We start from the raw sequence: 21,815 nt of genomic DNA, 5'->3' as shown, positions 1-21,815 counted from the left end.
CCCAACCCCCTTTCCACCCCTGTTCTCTCCTCACCTCCTCATTTCTCACTCTATCTAGCCTAGTAACCCCTATCATACTTCTCAGACACCTCATCTCAAACACATTCAAACTCCTTCTCTCTTCCTCTCTTATGTTCCATGTTTCCGCCCCATACAGTGCTGTTGGCACAATCACTCCTTCATATAGTCTCCTCTTAGCATCCATTCCCAAATGTCTATTCCTCATTACACTTTTTAATCCACCAAGGCATTTACTCGCTTCTCTCAATCTACATTCTACCTCCACCTTCACTCCACGTTTTCCTGCCACATTCGCACCCAAGTATCTAAAACTATCCACATCCTCCAGTCGCTCTCCCTTAATGCTCACTTCCAGACTACTGCCACTTTCACCCCTTGTACATCTCATCACCTTACTTTTACCCACATTTATCTTCAGCTTTCTTCTATCACATACTCTCCCAAACTCTGTCACCAACTTCCTCAATCCCTCCTCCGATCCTGCTACAAGCGCAGTGTCGTCCGCAAATAATAGGTGGCTCACCTCCCACTTTTCTCCATTTTCTTTAACCATCTCCAATCCCTGACCCACTACCCTTGCATTTACCTCTCGCACTACCCCATCCAAAAAGAAAGTAAAGATGAAGGGTAATTAAAAGTACAGAAACATCAATAAGAGAAGTTGTGAACAAACTAAAATGTATCATGGTGGTACATACATATATACATATACCAAGGCTTTTTCCCCCCTTACAAGGAAGATAGCCAAAAAGAAAAAGGCATAAAATCATTCCCATCCATTCCATCCCTAAATACACTCCACTCCCCTCCACCCTCCCTCTTATCTTAGCACCTCCTGGATGACAGGTCATCCCTGCACCCTGTCCACTGCCCTGGGTCAGAGGCAGTGTCGCAAGGCACAGCACACCCACAGCAAGGCTGCTTCATTAAATCGGCAACTCCCCTTCTCCCTCCCCCATGCAGAAAAGGAGAAGATAGGGAGAAATCCCTTCGGGCTGCGTCAAATTTTGCTCACACATACTACCTCACCCCCCTATCCCATTCCACCTCATGCATCACATCATCCATATATAACCATTCTCCATTCACCCATCTTCTGTCCTCTCCCGTCCTTCCTCAACAGACATTCCCCTCTTCCCCAAAGCCCCCTTCACCCCATCCATCCATCTCATCCTAGGATGTCCCCTCATGTTCACTCCTTCCACATCTGCCTTCCATACCTCTTTTACTAGTCTTTATTCATTCTTTCCATGTGTCCAAACCATCCTAATACTCTTTAATCAACCCTATCTCCCAACTCACTTTCCACCCCTGTTCTCCTCCTCACCTCCTCATTTCTCACTATATCTAGCCTAGTAACCCCTATCATACTTCTCAGACACCTCATCTCAAACACATTCAAACTCCTTCTTTCTTATGTTCCATGTTTCTGCCCCATACAGTGCTGTTGGCACAATCACTCCTTCATACAGTCTCCTCTTAGCATCCATTCCCAAATGTCTATTCCTCATTACACTGTTTAATCCACCAAGGCATTTACTCGCTTCTCTCAATTCTACCTCCATCTTTTCCTGCCACATTTACACCCAAGTACAGGGGGTCACCGCAATTCGACAGGGATGGGGCGGTTTATCATCGGTCGAACCTGGGTTCTGTCGAATCATGATGCAGTTTTTCTCATAGGAATACATTGTAATTAGGGGGATAGGGACTGACCTCCAGCCCAGACCCCCCCCAAAATATCACTATGACCTCTAAAAAACACTAACTTAGACTAATTCAGTAATATTAAAGGCTTAATTTTTATCTAATTTTGTTTATTAAATACATTAACCCCTTCCATATGGCGACGCCTACGTAGGCGTCATGAGGAGCAAGTGGGTACGCGAGGATGCCGACGTCGGCGTCTTGATTATATTTATTGTAGTTGTACCTGTGTGACCCCCATACTCTGTAAACTGGCTTCATCATATTTTCTATGGTGATCAAAATTCACGGGTGAAAGAGAAAAAGATTAATACAGCGGTGACTTTATGTTTTATAATGCGAGTATTATGACGCAACATCGCACGTCTGGCAGCTAATGCTGCCCGCGAGATTTTGGCTCATATTGAAGGGGTTAAGCTGCTGTACAGTACATTTTTGGTGGTGGATGTTGTGGCGTCCTCCCACAGTGACAAGGCATGCTCCTGCACGAGCCCCATGCTGATTGGCATCTTGTGTTGTGTCCTGTCCTCTATCCACTTGATCAACATGTCCTCCATCGTGTCAAGACGGGAGTCCCTTGAGCCACGGAGAACAAGGGAAGTCGTGGAAGATGCTGATGCAGCGGCCTGGCAGTACTTGTCCCTGTTCTTCCAAATCATTGATACTGTTGATCTCGGGACACCCATTTCCGCTGCAACGGCAGAATGAGCCATACCTTTCTCACACTTTCTTATAAGCTCAAGCTTATCTTTGAAAGGCAGGAAAGTGTGTTTCTTAGAGGTGGGGCTGGAGGTGGATTTGTGAGGCATGGTGGTGGAACAGTGGAGCGTGGCTTGCCTCGATGATGGCTGGGGCGAGAGTGAGACAGAGTGGCGCATTGGGAGTGGCGGCAAATTCGACCGGGTGCGTGAGATTTGAATGTCGAATTGTCGAGTCTGGCTGTCAAACCTTGAGGTTGGGTATAAATTAGCTATTGTTGAATTTGCGATAATTAGAAATGCGAACGGTAGAATTGCGGTGACCCCCTCTAAAACTATCCACTTCCTCCAGTCGCTCTCCCTTAACCACTTCACTACGGGACTTAAATCTCGCGGGCAGCAGCCAATGCCAGCCGTACGACGTGTCATAATAATACTCGCATCATAAAATATAGTCACAGCTTATATTGATCGTTCTCTCTTTCACCCGTGAATTTTGAAAATGGGATTAAGAGATTAAGAGCAGATTAGAGAGAATGTAAAAACACAGGGGCGACTACAATTAATATAATCAAGACGCCGATATGGCAGCGTCGCGAATCCACTTGCTCCTCATGACGCCTACGTGTGCGGCACCGTATAGAAGGGGTTAATACTCACTACCAGTCTGCTGCCACTTTCACCCCTTGTACACCTCATCACCTTACTTTTACCCACATTCATCTTCAGCTTTCTTCTTTCACACACTCTCTCGAACTTTGTCACCAACTTCCTCAATCCCTCCTGTGATCCTGCCACAAGCGCAGTGTCATCCACAAACAACAGCTGGCTCACCTCCCACTTTTCTCCATTTTCTTTAACCATCTCCAATCATGGTGGTAGTATGGAAAAAGGAATATTGATCTTCAAGATAAGAAGAGTAATAAAAGACAGAAAACAAAGGATATAATACAAACAATAATGGCCAATGAGGGAGGTATACATGAAGAAATAGAAGGTTAGGTAGATTTGTACAAGGAGGTGCAAGACCAGTGACAGTGAAATTCAAATCACAAAACATGGTGTATGAATTAATGTAGACAGAGAAACTAGTACATGTGCACACATTCAAAAAAGGATGCAACAGAGGAAGAAAAAAAAATAAAATGGTAGAAGCTAAAGAAAGAGAGAGAGAGAGAGAGAGAGAGAGGAGAGAGAGGGGGAGAAAGAGAGGGGGGAGAGAGAGAGGGGGGAGAGAGAGAGGGGGGAGAGAGAGAGAGGGGAGAGAGAGAGGGGGGAGAGAGAGATAGAGAGAGAGGATGAAAAAAAAATACAATAAAAAGTATTATAGCCTATACAAATATTGATGAGCAGATATCAGCAAAATTAGAAGTGACTATCTAAAGAAGAAAGGACCAGGTATGTTTTTCTAAAAACAAGGGCAACAGAAATAATGTTCAGGAGGGTGAGTGAAAATATAATATATAGAGGAGGGACAGGAGAGGAGAACTGGTGGCATGATCATAGCAATGAAAAGAAGCATGATGATGGAAGAAATGGAAGAATGGCCGAGATAATGAATACAAAAATTACAAAATAATTAGGTGGAAAAAGATTTTGCAGTATGAAGCAAAATACAAAGATTTATTAAGAAATACAACTGAGCAGCTGCATAGGTTCACTGGAAAGAGGGAGAAAATAATATATATACAACACTAATATTTAATTTCAATAGTGGAGAGGTAATATAAGAGGAATGAGAAATGTGATAAAGTAATAAAAAGTCAATATAAAATAAAAATTCTTTCTATATCAACTACTAAAACATACTTAACACATCTAAAGGTTTTTCCATGTCATCCTCTGAGAATATCCTGCGTGGAAAAGTAGTGGAAAGAGTGAACTCTGCATCAGCTCCAACTCCATCTTTCCGGTTAAGGCTGACCCACAGGCGTACTGCTGATAGGGGTTCCTTTGCTTTGAACTCTTGCACTTGAGGAGGTCCAGTTGGTAATCGGATCTATGAAATGGAAAGGTAAAACGCATTTAGTCATACATTTACTTTCAGGGATTCCTTTACTTTGAATTCCTGCACTTGACGGGGTCCATTTTGTAATGAGATCTATCCTTACTGCCAAATCTCCTGGTGTGAAGGGTTGCCAACCCAAACACACTCATAGGTGTATACAGCCTCCAATGCTAAATGACAAAAAAGTTTACATGATATCATATTAATAATATTTACATAATGAGATCCACCATCAACATCATCAATTGGGAGCATACACCAGGGGATGCCTTGCTCCACTCATACACCATCACCAGTCCCCTTGTTCTCTCAAAGTACGCTCCCATGTAACCATCCTTCCCACTCCAAAGAACTCCTAACAAGATCAATGAACTTGCCCCAGCTATGAGTTCTATGGGATTTCATCTCCTCCATCAAGGGACGTCTTTTGGAGAGGCAACATCAGGGAAATGTGACACATACCCATATAGTCAGAAAAGATGTTCATGAATTGTGCAAGAGGTAATGAAATCAAATAGGGATTAAAAAATTAAAAACTGTACCCAAGAACGTGCAAATGCATGTAAAGATATCTTCACACATGCCAGCCCATGAAAATTAATATAATTCCTGCATTCTATCTTTACTGTTGATTAATTTTTCAAAAACAATCACCCCATACTTTTTCAAAAAATTCTTATCATTAACCTTTAGCTTAACATATGATACATACATACATACATATACCAAAGACTTTTCCCCCCTACATGGGGGGTAGCCAAAAAGAAAAAGGCATTGAAACCACTCCCACCCATTCCATTTCCTATATATTCCACTCCTCTCCACCCTCCTCCCTCCCTCTTATCTTGGCACCTCCTGGATAACGGGTCATTCCTGCATCCTGTCCACTGCCCTGGGTCAGAAGCAGTGTTGCAAGACACAGCACATCCACAGCAAGGCTGCTTCATAAATTCGGCAACCCCCCCTCTCCGTCCCCCCATGCAGAAAAGGAGAAGACGGGGAGAATTCCCTTTGGGCTGTGTCAATTTTTTTCCATACATACTTCCTCACCCCCCATCCCCCACCTACTCCCCCTCAAGCATCATAGCATCATCTATACACAACCCCTCTCCATTCACCCCTATCTTCTGTCCTCTCCCATCCTTCCTCCACAGACATTCCTCTCTTTTGTAATGCCCCTTTCACCCCATCCATCCCTCTCATCCTAGGACGTCCCCTCATATTCACTCCTTCCAGAGACCTCTGCCTTCCATACTTCTTTTACTAATCTTTCTTTCCTCATTCTTTCCATGTGTCCAAACCATCCTAATATCCTTTCATCAACCCTATCTTCCAGTTCTCTTTCCACCCCTGTTCTCCTCCTCACCTCCTCATTTCTTACTCTATCCAGCCTAGTAACCCCTATCATACTTCTCAGACATTTCATCTCAAACACATTCAAACTCCTTCTCTCTTCCTCTCTCATGTTCCATGTTTCTGCCCCGTACAATGCTGTTGGTACAATCACTCCTTCATATAACCTCCTCTTAGCATCCATTCCTAGATGTCTATTTCTCATTACACTTTTCAATCCACCAAGGCATTTACTCGCTTCTCTCAATCTATATTCTACCTCCACCCCCCTCCTCCCTTTCCTGCCACATTCGCACCCAAATATCTAAAACTATCCACTTCCTCCAGTCTTTCACCCTTAATGCTCACCTCCAGCCTGCTGTCACTCGCTCCCCTTGTACATCTCATCACCTTACTTTTAACCACATTTATCTTCAGCTTCTTTCTTTCACACACCTTATCAAACTCTCTTACTAACTTCCTCAATCCCTCCTCTGATCCTGCTACAAGCGCAGTGTCGTCAGCAAACAACAGCTGGCTCACCTCCCACTTTTCTCCATTTTCTTTAATCATCTCCAACCCCTGACCCACTACCCTTGCATTCACCTCTCGCACCACCCCATCCATGTAAAGATTGAACAGCCAAGGTGACATAACACATCCCTGACGAAGTCCCACCTTTACCTCAAACCATTCACTATCTCCATTTCTAATCCTAACATAAGCTCTACTACTCTCGTAAAAACTCTTGACTGCTCTTAACAGCTTTCCTCCTATCCCATATATCTGCAGTACCTCCCAGTGCCTTCTTATCTACCCTGTCATATGCCTTTTCCAGATCCATAAAAGCCAAAAAAACATCCTTACCTTTTCCTATAGCTTTCTCACATATCTGTCTTACCACAAAAATCTGATCTACACAACCCCTACCTGTCCTAAACCCGCACTGTTCCTCACCAATTACTCCCTCTGTTCCTCTCCTAATCCTCTCAATCAAGATCCTCCCATACGCCTTCCAAACTACACTCAACAAGCTGATCCCTCTGAAACTACTACACTCACACTTGTCCCCCTTTCCCTTGTAAAGCGGAACTATACAGGTACTCCTCCAGTCATCCGGCACTCTACCCTCTCTCAAACAAACATTAAATAACCTCACCAGCCAGTCCACCATCACTGTACCTCCTTTCTTCAGACATTCTGCATGGCATCCATCCAGACAAGGTGCCTTACCTGCTCTCATCTTCTTAACAGCTGCTTTCACTTCATCCTTCCCTATTTCTCCTCCATTTTCCTCACTAATCACTCTCATTTTCTTAGTGCTTCCCACTGCAACTACCTTTCCCTCCCTATCCTCCTTCACATTTAGCAACTCCCTAAAATACTCTGCCCACCTTCCTCTCACTGCCTTCTCTTCCATTATCTCTCCATCTGCACCTTTTACCTTTTCCTCTCTACTTGATTCGCCTCCTTTTTCTCTTTTAAGGGGATCGTCCATCAGAAAATCACGAAAAAAAAAAAAAAAAAAAAAAAAAGAAATTCTGAAAATATTTCCTCTAAAAGTGTTGCTCATAAGCTATCATGTGGGTGAGTATGGAAGCTGTATCTTGATTTTTACTATCTAAAAAAAATATAATACAGTACCCCCCCACCCTACTGTGGCTGGGTCGTGTGCGGCTGCGTACTGCATATTACGTTTTCTGTTGTTACATATACAGGTAAACGTCGACTTACGATGGCCGCGACTTACGATTGTTCGACTTTACGATGACGACGACGACGACGACGATATGATAATTTAACCCCTTCCATACAGTGCCGCACACGTAGGCGTCATGAGGAGCAAGTGGATTCGCAACGCTGCCATATCGGCGTCTTGATTATATTTATTGTAGTCACCCCTGTGTTTTTACATTCTCTCAAATGTGCCTGAATCCCATTCTCTGTGGTTTTCAAAATTCGCGGGTGAAAGAGAGAACGATCGATATAAGCGGTGACTATATTTTATGATGCGAGTATTATTACGTCACGTCGTACGGCTGGCATTGGCTGCTGCCCGCGAGATTTAAGTTCCGTACTGAAAATACATATAGTGTTTGAATATGGTAAAAAGGATAAAAATAATTAAATAAACTACTGTACATGTTTAATAGGCTATATTCAGTATCTCTGGTGGTTAATATACAGGTAGGCTAGGTACAGTGACCACGGAACAGTGATACACAAATTGGGGATCGACTTACGATGAAATCGTCTTACGATGGCTCTATCGAAACCTAATGCCATCGTAAGTCGACGTTTACCTGTATTTGCTAACAAAAGAAGCTGTGTATTTTGCACAATATCTATGCTTTTGTATAATAAATAATAGCATACGAGCTAATATGTTGACAGATGCTGTGACACTTGACACAGTATTATGGGAAGGCAATACGTGATTGTGTGAATACTGACGTTCAGACAATGCGTAAAGCTATCATGGCCTCCTACCTGCATTCTGTCAGCACAGATGAGAAGCCATTGCATTCTTACTGTCCTAAGGAGAAGACTCGTGGTGTTTTTTTTCCAGAGAGCACTAGCCAGGCAAGAGAAACCCGAGTCTCACAGAGTCAAGAAGCCGTTCCTGGCGAAGATTCCCACTGAGAAGCGGAAATCCATCCTGGCAATATATCAAGACCTCACCTCTACAGAGCTTTTAGAGAAATACCTCAAGGGAAGGACACAAAACCAAAATGAAAGCTTCCATGCAAAGATCTGGGCTTTGAGTTCAAAGAGGAAGTTTGCATCAGCAGCTAGAGTTCAATTCTGTGCTCAAGTTGCAGCTCTGAACCACATCTTTGGTTATGAACTTGCATATATGCCATCAGCAAGAGGGACAACAACCAGTGATGCCATAAAACAGCTTAGGATGGCAGATAAAGATCGTCTGTCGCCAAAGATGCATCGCGCCAAGAAAAGGAAAAGTGCAATATAACCCTGGTGGATACTAACTGGATTCATCATATAAACCTGTAATTAATCAAAAGCTGGCAACAAAGAGTAGGGTTGTGCCTATGATACCCTTTCAACACCATAACATCCTAAATGATGAAAGGGGACCAGTAACCATGAACAAAAAAACTATGACGCTCATTCCTGAAAAACTTGATTTTTGCACATTCAACTTGATTCAGATCCAAAATGCCTTCACTGATTTTTAACTGCAAATCCTTTTCGGATTCAGCATAATTGGGAGAACATTTGGAGGCAGATTTATGTCCTTCTGTCAAGGACTAGTAGGATTTTTTCATATATATATTTTGATTTCTTTTGCTTTTTTTATCAACTTACTTTGGATTTTTTTTCTCATAATAGACTGATCAGAACATCGTAATTCTGTCTCTGTTTCTTCATCTATCTTAGCCCATTATAAAGACAAAAAATAATCAATATCCAGTCAAAGGTCTATCCTCTGAATCAATTTCAAAATTTTCAAAAATTACCCCTCGGAAAAAAAAAAAAAAAAAAAAGTCACAATAAAAAAGTATAAGCATAAATGACTTGAAAATTCGGTGGTATCTTCTCTGAGACAAGACAGTTACTAGGAAAAAATCTCAGACACTTTCACCCCAAACTAAAAAAGTTCGATTTTCTAATGGACGATCCCCTTAATTTCCTTCCAGAACATCTTTTTATTGCTTTCAAAATTTTCTGTCATACTCTTACCCCATTTCACATCTGCTCTCCTCTTTGCTTCCTTTATCTTATCATAAAGTGTGAGTGGATATACAAGGATGCCGGTGTTGGCATCTTGATTATACTTATTTTGTAGTTGTAGCTAAGTAACCCCCACATTCTGTGAACAGGCTTGATTGTGTTTTCTGTGGTTCTCAACATATTCGGGCTGAAAGAGAACGAGTATTACAGCTGTAACTTTATATTTTATAATGCGCATATTGGGATGCATCATCGAATCACTGTCCATTAGGGAGCTTAATATGCATGGGAGTATTCAACTCATATTGTTGAGGTTAACAAAGTTCTATTTATCTTTACCCATCAGCATCTCTGTATCCTCCCTCAACTTCCATGCCTAACATCAAGCAAACTTCATTTTCCTTTAAACCCTTCCAAGAACTTTTCTTCCTACTTTTCAATCATTTCCCTTTCTTGTCAACCTTCCTTTAAATAACTTTTTGTTTTCTTAATTTTTCACATTTCTGGATGCTATTTTGGGTACTGCTCAACAATTCAATTATATTTTGCTGGAATAAATGCCTATCCCTATGATAATCAAGAATATCCAAAGATGAACAGACACTAAAATATAACATGCAACTCAATCAATCAATTTGTCACTCTGAATCTCTCTTGCAAGTGATCAAAGGCTCCAAGGAAACTGGCCATGGCCCAAAGCCCCTCATCAAAAGATTAAGTATTACTTTCTATTAAAAGCAAATATAGGACAGTGTATGAAAGGGTGCTCTATATTTTCTGTGTGGTGGCTGTATCTAAGGCAATTGATTGTTGCAAGAAAGATTCTGCACTTGTAAATTTAAATTTCCATACAGCCTATACCAAGTTTACTCAAACTTATAACAACCCTACCTGTAATCTGGTGGTGCTATAGTCTTTCTTGGGAGCTGCTGCTTGTTGAACTGGTACCTGGGCAATCTGTGGCTTGGGGACAACAGCAGCAGCAGCAGCACCGCCTCCAAACTTTTCCTTCCGGGCTTCCCTGTCCTTTTCTATTTGTTCCTTGACTCTTTGCCTGGCCAGCTTATCCTCTAACTTATCCCTCCGTCTTTCCTCAGCAATACGTTTCATCTCATCCTCTTGCATTCTGCCATTATAGAAATTCAATTATTACCAAATGAAATCAAGTATACATATATAAATACACACATATACACACATAGAGTGATTGATGTCTGGAACAAACTAAATGGAGAAACAGTGAGTGCCAAAACTATACACAATTTTAAGAATAAACTGGATGCGGAGAGATACGAAAACAGGTCACTATGAGTATAGGTCTTGTCCCGTAAAATACAACTAGGTAAATACACATTATATATATATATATATATATATATATATATGTATGCAATAAAAACACTAGGAGCGTGTGTTCACAAATGCGTAAGTAACCACTAGGAAAAGTAAACTAACGAAGCAGAGCGCTTTCATATAATTCCATCTTCAGTGCAGATACAAAGAAGGAATTATAAAATGAAGAAACAAGGTGAGACATATTGAAGAGGGCATTCGGAGAGGTAGTGGAAGAAATACACGTGACGGACGTTTGAACCATCCTGGTAACCAACAAGTATGGGACAACTGCTCATAATTTATATTACAATTTAAAATCTTGAAATTTCATGAGAAATATAACTATCTAATTTGTACAAACCTTGATGGAGATTAACATTTATTCCCTTACTAGATTTGATAAAACTGCATTCAATTAAATTTCTGTTATGTTGTTGTTGTATGTGATGACTTTAGCGTTATCCCAGTCAACTGGGTGGTTAAAATGGTTCATGTGGTTGAATATGCCGCTAGATTGGTTTCCCTCTCTAACGTATTTCTTGTGTTGATTGATTCGTGTTTTGAGTGTTTTGGCAGTCTGACCAACATAAAACTGATTACATGATTTACAAGGTATTTTGTACACACACCCTTTATCACTATTAACCCATTAAACTCCGATGACAAGATGTCTTGTCATTTGGTCAAATAAAACAAAAAATCATAAAACACCAAAATGTTTGATCAAACACCAGAAAAATATGACGTCAGTCCTCGCTGCGAGCGAAGCGAGGACTGACGTCATATTTTTCTGGTGTTTGATCAAACATTTTGGTGTTTTATGATTTTTTGTTTTATTTGACCAAATGAGAAGACATCTTGTCAACGGAGTTGAATGGGTTAACAGAATTATTTATGAGCAATTGTCTTACAGTGTTCATATTGTTAAAAACTACATTAATGTTGAATTTATGTAATATATTTGGAATATTTTGCAGGTTCTCTTGGTACGGTAGAATTAGTAAGTTATTCATACTGAAATTTTGAGTTGACCTAAGGTTATGAAATGTCCTTTTAGCACAATTGTAAGCTGTGTCAAGAACATGTGTGGGGTATTGTAGCTTAGTACCAATATCGTAAATACATCTTATTTCATCATCAATGTACTCTGGACTGCAAATGCGTAGGGCCCTGAGGAACATTGAAGAAAAAACAGATCGCTTTACGCCATCAGGGTGTGAAGAATAATAGTGTATATATGAACAAACATTGGTTGGTTTACGATATACACTAAACTTCAACTCACTTTCACAGCGGTAGATATTACAATCAAGGAAAGGCAAAATACCTTCACTCTCTATCTCCACCGTGAACTTAATGGAACTGACCAAATTATTAAGTTTACATAAAAAATCATTTACATTATCTTGAATGGGCCACAGACATAGGATGTCATCAATGTACTGCGTCCATGTTATGTTGGGAATGATCTTACTTAAAATTCTAGTTCCAAAAACTCCATATATGAATTACTCAATACGGGGGTGAGAGGATTACCCATGCTCGTGCCAAATTTCTGAGAATAAAATTTATCATTAAATTGGAATTTACAATCTTTAACACACAATTTAATCAGTTCAATCAAGGTGTCTGAGGGTAATGGTAAATTGTGCTTATCTAACTCTTCTTTCAGATAGATCAAAAGGTCATCCAAAGGAACTTTCCTAAATAAACTAACAATATCATAACTTACCAATTTAAATTTATAGTCTGGTTTAACCTCACCTAGTTTGTTAATAAGGTCTAAACTGTTCTTAACATGTGAAGCGCTCTGCTTCGTTAGATTACTTTTCCTAGTGGTTACTTACGCATATATGCATGTATGTATATGTGTGTCTATAATCTCCCTTGTGGTGGAGACTATATGGAATGGAGTGAAAGGACTTGGCATCTCCCCCTATATTTTTCTCCCACAAAAATATCCTGTCTGAGGTATTGGTTGCACGTTATTATGCAGTATGAATTGCTCAGTGGCATGCAGCTGACACTTAGAGACTATATGGGGTCCCCTATGGACCAGAACTACACATCATTTTGACTATGTTTGAGGAAAATTCTACTCATAGAGAAATTATGATACTTTATTGTACTTTGACTGTACATCCATTATGCCATCCCCATCTCTTAATACAGTCTTGTGTCACTTTAAGTATGTATTTCTATTTTTGCCTCTGTCTTCTGAGGTAGGAGGAAGAAAGAATACTGCTACCAAGTTTTCCCACTCAGGTCATAAAAGGGGGATAAAACAGGACAGAGTGATGGAATTATGTATCTGCTCTCTGTAACTCTATTCCTACAAGAAGTCAAGGCATACAAAGGTCTGGAAGTTTTCCAACCAGAACCATAAGGTTTGGATATTTTAATGCGTGTGGGTATGGTACAGATAAGAGTACAGTAAAAAGGAAGAGATGGGGAGTGTGTTTGTGGGGAAGAAGAAGGATATGTTAGTATTATGTGAAACTAAGTTGAAAGGGAAGAGGGATTCTGAGTTTGGGAGTGTAATGGGGAGGGTGTCAGGAGTGAGGAGAGGATGAGGGAGGAAAGGAGTGGCTGTACCAGTACATTAGGAGATAAGAAAGCATATGGTGGAATGGAAGGAAGTTTCTTCAAGGTAAATGTAAAGGTGAAACTGGGAAGGGAGACGTAGGTCTTTGTAAGTGCATATGAGCCTGGTAGTGAGAAGACTGTAGAGGAAAAGGCTTTTTGGATAGATTTAAATGAGTGCTTAGAGAGTATTGGGAGGAATGTTAATGTTGTGGTATTGAGAGATCTCAATGCTAGAGTAGGGGATAAACCAAGAGATGGAGTGGTAAGGAATTTTGGAGTGCCATGTAAAAATCATAGTGATATGTTTAGAAAGTGAGCTGCTGATAGCTAACAGTGTTTAACTACTTCAGTATGATGACACCTACATAGGCGTCATGAGGAGCAAGTGGGTACATGAGGATGCTGGCATCAGCGTTTTGATTATATATATTTTTTGTAGTTGTACATGAGTTACCCCTGGATCCTGTGAACTGGTTTGATCATGTTTTCTTTGTTTATTTTTACTCAGAGTAAAAGAGAATGAGTAATACAGTGACTTTATATTTTATAATGTGAGTAGTGTGGTGCATCGTACAATTGGCAGCCGATGCTATGCACGAGAATTTGACTTGTTCTGAAGTGGTTAAGAAAATAGTCCAGGATAAGCACACACGGGAGTGGGTGGTGGATGGAAGTGTGGTTGATAAGGCATTAATGAGATTATGTATTGGTATCCAAAAGAAAACTAGGAAGAATTCTAGATGTCCATGTTCTTAGGGGAGAGAGTGGGGGTATATCAGATAATGTTTTGGTGGAAAGTAAGTTGAGAAGGAAGAAAAGGGAGAAAGGTTGTGAGGTGTGTTTAAATGTGAAGGAAAAGGAGCAGGAGTACATGACCTGAGAGAAGTGTGGGAGGTGAAGGATAGAGTAAATGTTGTGGAAGAGGAATGGAGGTATTTCAAGGAAGGAGTGACAAGGTGTGCAAAGATGGTACATGGAACAAGAAGGATGGGAGGGAATACAAGGAAGGGTAGTGAATGCTGGGATGATGAAGTGAAGAAGGTTGTAGAAGAGAAGACGCGAGCATGCAAGGATTGGTTGCAAAGTAGAACTAGAGAAACATACAAGAGATACAAAGAAAAAAGAAGAGAAGCAAAACATAAGATAAGGATGGCAAAAAGGAGAGCAGATGTAAAATGGGGAGGAGTATGACAGAAAATTTTGAAGGTAATAAAAAGATGTTTTGGAAGGAAGTTAAGAGAGGAAGGGGAGGTGAATGAAGCAGAGATGAAAAAGTAAAAATTGGAGATGGACAGATGTTAATGGAAGAGGTGGTAAGGGGAAGATGGGAAAAATATTATAGAGCTGTTGAATGTGGAGGAGGATAGAGAGGGGTTGGTGGTAGCAGTAGAAGGAAAATCACAGTAATGGGATAGGAAAATGGAGGAGAAATAAGAAACGATGACGTACAAGTAGTTTTGAAAATTATGAGAGCAAGTAAGACACCTGGGTTAGATGGATATCAAGCACAGTGTCTGAAGAAGGGAAGTAGAGTTATAGCGGACACCAGCTAATGAGGTTGTTTAATATGTGTCTAAGGGAGGGGAGTGTGTCACAGGACTGAAGGAGTGCATGTATAGTTTTACTTTACAAGGGAAAAGGGGACAAATGTAATTGCAGTAGTTTTAGAGGGATGAGTTTGTTGAGTGTAGTGGGGAAGGCTTATGGTAGGGTTTTAATAGAGAGGATCAGGAAAGGAACAGAGGGAGTAAATGGTGAGAAACAGTGTGGGTTAGTTGTGGATCAGATTCTTGTGGTAAGACAGATAATATGAGGCTTTAGGAAAAGGTAAGGATGTTTTTTGGGCCCTTATGGATTTGGAAAAGGCTTATGATAGGGTAGACAGGAAGGCACTGTTGGAGGTACTACAGACATGGGATTGGGGGAAAGCTGTAAAGCAGATTTGTGAGAAATATTTGGCAATGGAATTTTTTTTTTTTTTTTTTTTTTTTTTTTTTTTGATTTGGAAAAGATGTATTACAGGGTTGACAGAAAGATGCTATGGGATATGTTGCAATGCATGGGATAGGGGAAAGTCTTATGAGGGCAGTCAAAAGTTTTTCTACCAGTCATAGGGCTTGCATCAGGGTAGGGAATGGAGAAAGGTTTAAAAAGGTGGGGCTTCATTAGGATTGTGTGATATCACTGTAGTTGTTCAACGTGTACATAGATGGGGGGGGGGGTGCAAAGGGTAAATGTGAGTGTACTGGACTAGGGTTTGGAGCTGGTATTAGGCAGTTGTCCTTACACCATCCCATAATGCCATCAGTTTGCACAATGTCCCCTGGGAACACATATGCAATCCCAGCTGCACTAAGGTCTGTCCCAGCCAGGTCAGTAGCCTGGGAACATCTCAGTGGAATTGACATTTCTCCCTAGCAGCCAATTAGTGTGGACAGAAATCACTGAATATTCAAGGCAATAATTTATTTGAGCAATTTTAAGCCAAAATCTGGTCACACGAACTTAGCCAAATTGTAGCACCAATTTTAGCTTAACCCCTTCAATACGGGCCACATTGTACGTCTGGCAGCATTAGCTGCCAGACGTATGATGTTGCGTCATAATACTCGCATTATAAAAAATAAAGAACAAGAACTCTTAACTGTCCTAGATTCGGTTCTTGGCACCTATTACATAAATAATGTCAAAAAATGTTGGCTATTGGGGCTTTCACCATTCTGTCTTCAACGAAATCATGGCAATAAATAAACGCGCAAGACCGTCAACACAAAAAACGGCAATGTATTGCTAACTTCGACTCGGGTTTGCGTTTCTGGTATTTTATTGACAAAAATATTGCTTGTGTGACCGTGCCTTCAGACTGCCTTGTGGCACCACACTGCGAGCACAGTTCCCTGCCTCCATTTTGCTACCAGAGTAAGCCATTTACCATTTTTCAGGTGCCTAACTTTATTAAAAATATTTCTCCCCATCAGTGTTTGCCTTCCAGATAGGCTACCCCCTCCATATCTTGACAGTAACTTGTGAAAGGAAGAGGGAGATGAGCCAGTTGTTTGTGGAAGACACTGCATTTGTACCTGAGTCACAGGAAAGACTGAAGCAGCTAATGGTGAAATATAGGAGGGCATGTGAGGGGAATCTAAAAGTTGATATGGGTAAAGTGGGTAAAAGTAAGGTGATGAGATGTACAAAGTGCGAGAGTGGTAGTGAGTTGGAAGGATGTTTAAAAGGTGAGAGGCTGGAGGAGGTGGAGAGCTTCAAGTATTTAGGGGCACATGTAATGGGATGGAGGGGTGTGGATGGAGATAAATTACAGTGTATGGGAAATAAATTTCTGGAAGGTGGAGGAATAAAAAGCGTCATGAGAAATAGGTATCTGGGGATAAACAAAGAGAAGACTGTATGATGGGGTGACTGTGTCCGTAACACTGTATGAAATAGACCTGGAATTTAAAGGAGGCAGAAAGGGAAATCCTAAACATGTTTGAGATGAAGTATTTTAGAAGTTCAGAGGGGGAAAAGAGGATGGATAGTGTGACAGAAGTGGATACGAGGCAAAGAGCTGACAGATAGAGGTGATTAAACAATACTGTGATGGCTTAGGGATTTGGAAAGAATAAGTATACATATACCAAGGGCTTTTTCACCCTTACAAAGGTCTGGGGTATTGGCTGCATGTTATTGTGGCAAAGTAGCATGCAGTTGATACTTTTGGGTCTATATGGGGTGCCCCTACAGACCAGACCCACACATCATTTTGTCTGTGATAGAGAAAAATTCTGTTCATGGAGAAATGATGACACTTTTATACTACAACTGTCCCTCCATTATGTTGTCCCCCAACCCCTTGTTACTGTTCTGTACCATTTCTCTGAATATTCATTTCCTTTTTTTGCCTACCCTGTGGAGGGGGAAGAGAATGCTACCATGAAGTCTTTCCACTTGAGTTGTAAAAGGCGACATTCCTAAAAAAAGTAAAGGCATAAGAGGATCTGGGAGTTTTCCAACCAGTACCCTAAGGTTTGGGTCTTTTAATGTGCGTGGATGTGGTACAGATGAGAGTAAATAGGAAGAGATAGGCAGTATGTTTGTGAGAAGATGGATGTGCAGGCTTTGAGTGAAACTAAAATGAAAAGGAAGGGCGAATGTGAGTTTGGGAGTGTAGTTGTGAGGTACTCAGGAGAGAAGGGGTGGCTATACTAGTAAGTGGAGAGATAAGTAAGCGTGTAGTGGAGTGGAAGGAGGTTTCATCATGCTTGATGTGGATGAAGGTAAAGCTGGGAAGGGAGATGTGGGTTTTTGTAAGTGCGTATGGGCCTGGTAGTGAGAAGAGCATAGAGGAAAAGGAGGCTTTTTGGGTAGATATAAATGAGTGCATAGAGGGATTAGGAAGAAATGTCAATGTAGTTGTATAGGGAGACCTTAATATTAGGGTAGGAAATGAACCAATAGACGGAGTGATTGGGAAGCATGGAGTTCCAGGTAAAAATCGTAGTGGAGATTTGATGGTGGAGATGTGTCTTGAAAGAGAGTTGATGATAGCAAATACAGTGTTTAGGAAGAAAGTCAAGCATAAGTACACATGGGAGAGGGTGGTGGATGGAAGGGTGGTAGATAGCATTAAAGGACTATATAGTGGTGACCAGGAGTATGGTAGGAAGAGTTAACCCCTACCATACGGTGCCGCACACGTAGGCGTTATGAGGAGCAAGTGGATTCGCGACGCTGCCATATCGGCGTCTTGATTATATTTATTGTAGTCGCCCCTGCGTTTTGACATTCTCCCTAATCTGCCCTTAAGGGGGTACGCGACACCTGGGGGGAGTGAATTTGGTCAAGATATGGCATTTTTCAAAACTGTGTTCAAAATGTTCATATACCACTTAGAAATAAATCCCGACAAATAATTTTCCAGCCGCGCGCAATTTAAAGGTCCTGGGTGAGGTTTAAAGGACAGATTTAAAGGCGCAACCCACACTAGAGGGAGGCGTGCCACTTAGGACCTTCAGGTGCAGCGAATAACGTTGAAATTTGATTGAATTTACACTCGCCCAGTGTATCAACGGCCAATACGATTGTGGAGGGGAAGGGAGGAAGGTGGAGGGAGAATATTTCGCCAACTTTGTGCGAAACTAAGCGTTAGTTCCCGGCTAGCTCTGAAAAGGGAAGTACGCATGTCTCATGAGCTCTCATTGCAATCTATTACTTTAGCTAGTACATATTACTCTTTAGTACAGTCATCATGGGTAGCAAAAAGAACAAAAGAACATCACAATGACAAAAAACAGCAGTTAAAGATGGCAAGCAGTCAAAGACGACTAAAGATCTCACCACCTCTCACTCCACCACCGCCCTCACCTGCACCTCTGTGACGGTGACAGAGGTAAAGGACAACATTAGACTAAACAATTCAAAGAGGAAGATTAAATCCAAAGAAGAAAGCAAGAGGAAGAAGATCAAGGCTATACAGGAAGAAGAAAGAAGAAGGGACATCATATGATGCTGGAGGGGGTGCCCTACCAACATAGATTGGCGAGGGGAATCTGATGAGGAAAGAGAAGGCGCCCACTACTGGAAAATAAACCTCTTTCCAATGATTTAGATACCCTGAAGACCCCCAGCAGAGAGGTTTCATATGAAGAAACCGCCAAAGGTGCAAAAAAGCAAATTATATGATGTTGTCGTCTATGCGTCGTCACTACTGTGACATACTTATACTTTATTTTTTCAGTATTTAAAGTACTTATAATTAAAATATGTTGATAATTTTTACTGTACTTACTTATTATATAATAAGAATTAAGCCATGAAAAAATCAGTCAAATTGGTGAAACTATAAGCAAGTTACAGATATATTCATATTTCAAGTTGCCATATCTCCGTTCGATATTTTTCTACTTTTTTTTAATCATAAAAAATCTAATATACATCAGATTTAGATGAAACTTACAGGGAATATTACTTTTAGTAACTGCTAGGGCCGATCGTTCGAATATTTTGAATAGGATGAAAGAGTTTGGAGTAATAATGGAAACAAGAGCAAAAAAATTGTATTTTTCACGATTTTTGCCAGACATTAAAATTGAAATGCCTGTATGCAAAAGTATAAAGGAAATTGTTCAATTACTCAATGAACGGCCCTAGGTGTGCCTACTGACTAATCATAGCCAAAATATAAAACAAATTGGTCCACGTATTATGGTGCTGTGCACTTTTAAATGTTGCTACTGGTATACGTACATGTGTACATACATCATTCTGCTTCACCTAAAATGTAGGCAATATGGATACCTATTTACCTGAGAAGTTTCAGCTCTTTACTCTAAATATTTTAGAAAATGACCTCCAGGTTTTCAAAATTCACGGGTGAAAGAGAGAACGATCGATATAAGCGGTGAATATATTTTATGATGCGAGTATTATTACGACACGTCGTACGGCTGGCATTGGCTGCTGCCCGCGAGATTTAAGTCCCGGAGTGAAGTGGTTAAGGATATACATGTCCTAAGGGGAGAGAGTGGGGGAATATCAGATCATTTTCTGGTGGAAGGTAAATTGAGAGTGGAGAATAGGTGGAGAAAGAGGAAAAGGGCAGAAGGTAGGGAGGTATTTAGAGTAAACTGCTTAAATGAGAAAAAAAAAGGAGGAGTATAAGAAGAAGCTGAGAGAGGAGTTGGAGAGAGTCAAGGATAGAGTAGAACTAGGAGTGGAGGAGGAATGGGGATGGTTCAAGGAGGGAGTCATAAGGTGTGCAAAGATGGTGTGTGAAACAAGGAGGGCAGGAGGAAATAGAAGGAAGGGTAGTGAGTGGTGGGAAGAGGAAGCAAAGAAGGGTGTAGAAGAGAAGCAGGCATTCATAGATTGGCTACAAATTAGGACGAGGGAAGCGTATGAGAGGTACAAAGTAAAGAGAAGGGAAGTTAAGCATAAGATAAAGGAAGAAAAGAGAGCAGATGTGAAATGGGGTAAGAGTATGACAGAAAATTTTGAAAGTAATAAAAAGATGTTTTGAAAGGAAATTAAAAGAGAAAGAGGAGGCAAATCAGGTAGAGAAGAAAAGGTAAAAGGTGCAGATGGAGAGATGATAATGGAAGAGAAGGCAGTGAGAGAAAGGTGGGCAGAGTATTTTAGGGAGTTGCTAAATCTGAAGGAGGATAAGGAGGGAAAGGTAGTTGCAGTGGGAAGCACTAAGAAAATGAGTGATGAGTGAGGAAAATGAAGGAGAAATAGGGAAGGGTGAAGTGAAAGCAGCTGTTAAGACGATGAGAGCAAGTAAGGCACCTGGGTTGGATGGATGCCATGCAGAATATCTGAAGACAGGAGGTACAGTTATGGTGGACTGGCTGGTGAGATTATTCAATGTTTGTTTAAGAGCGGGTAGAGTGCCGGAGGACTGGAGGAGTACCTGTATAGTTCTGCTTTACAAGGGAAAGGGGGACAAGTGTGAGTGTAGTAGTTTCAGAGGGATCAGCTTGTTGAGTGTAGTTGGGAAGGCTTATGGGAGGGTCTTGATTGTGAGGATTAGGAGAGGAACAGAGGGAGTAATTGGTGAGGAACAGTGTGGGTTTAGGATAGGTAGGGGTAGTAGATCAGATTTTTGTGGTAAGACAGATATGTGAGAAAGCTATAGGAAAAGGTAAGGATGTTTTTTTGGCTTTTATGGATCTGGAAAAGGCTTACGATAGGGAAGACAGGAAGGCACTGTGGGAGATACTGCAGATATATGGGATAGGATGAAAGCTGTTAAGAGCAGTCAAGAGTTTTTATGAGAGTAGTAGAGCTTGTGTTAAGATTAGAAATGGAGAGAGTAAATGGTTTGAGGAAAAGGTGGGACTTTGTCAGGGATGTGTTATGTTGCCCTGGCTGTTCAATCTTTACATGGATGGGGTGGTGTGAGAGGTGAATGCAAGGGTGGTGGGTCAGGGGTTAGAGATGATTAAAGAAAATGGAGAAAAGTGGGAGGTGAGCCAGTTGTTGTTTGCTGACGACACTGTGCTTGTAGCAGGATCAGAGGAGGGAGTAAGGAAGTAAGTGACAGAGTTTGAGAAGGTGTGTGGAAGAAGGAAGCTGAAGATAAATGTGGGCAAAATTAAGGTGATGAGATGTACAAGGGGAGAGTGACAGCAGGCTGGAAGTGAGCATAAAGGGTGGAAGACTGGAGTAAGTGAATTGTTTTAGATACTTGGGTGCGAATGTGGCAGGAAAGGGAGTGGAGGTGGAGGTAGAATGTAGATTGAGAGAAGTGAGTAAATGCCTTGGTAGATTAAAAAGTGTAATGAGAAATAGACATCTGGGAATGGATGCTAAGAGGAGGTTATATTTACCTAGTTGTATTTTGCGGGAAGGGGAGCTATGCTCGTGGTTTCCCGCCATTGTATCTCACAGTGTCTAGTTTGCTTTTAAACTCATGAATGGTTTTTGCGCATACT

At 41.0% G+C, this 21,815-nt stretch overlaps 1 protein-coding gene across 4 annotated transcripts in view; it reads right to left on the bottom strand.

Annotated features, from left to right (window-relative positions):
• The window catches only part of LOC143041001 (UBX domain-containing protein 1), a 148,384-nt gene that overhangs the window by 74,754 nt on the left and 51,815 nt on the right, over window positions 1-21,815 (bottom strand). For all 4 annotated transcript variants that reach the window (XM_076212520.1, XM_076212522.1, XM_076212523.1 and 1 more), the window contains exons 6-7: window positions 10,354-10,588; window positions 4,236-4,425 (exon numbers count right to left, since the gene is read on the bottom strand). In XM_076212520.1, the coding sequence (XP_076068635.1) occupies window positions 4,236-4,425; window positions 10,354-10,588 (425 nt within the window). The remainder of the gene's footprint in view (window positions 1-4,235; window positions 4,426-10,353; window positions 10,589-21,815) is intronic.

This window comes from Oratosquilla oratoria, chromosome 30, assembly GCF_046742065.1.
Source record: "Oratosquilla oratoria isolate Oo_2021 chromosome 30, ASM4674206v1, whole genome shotgun sequence".
Taxonomy (NCBI): Eukaryota; Metazoa; Arthropoda; class Malacostraca; order Stomatopoda; family Squillidae; genus Oratosquilla; species Oratosquilla oratoria.
This window is presented reverse-complemented; position numbering and strand designations above follow the sequence as displayed.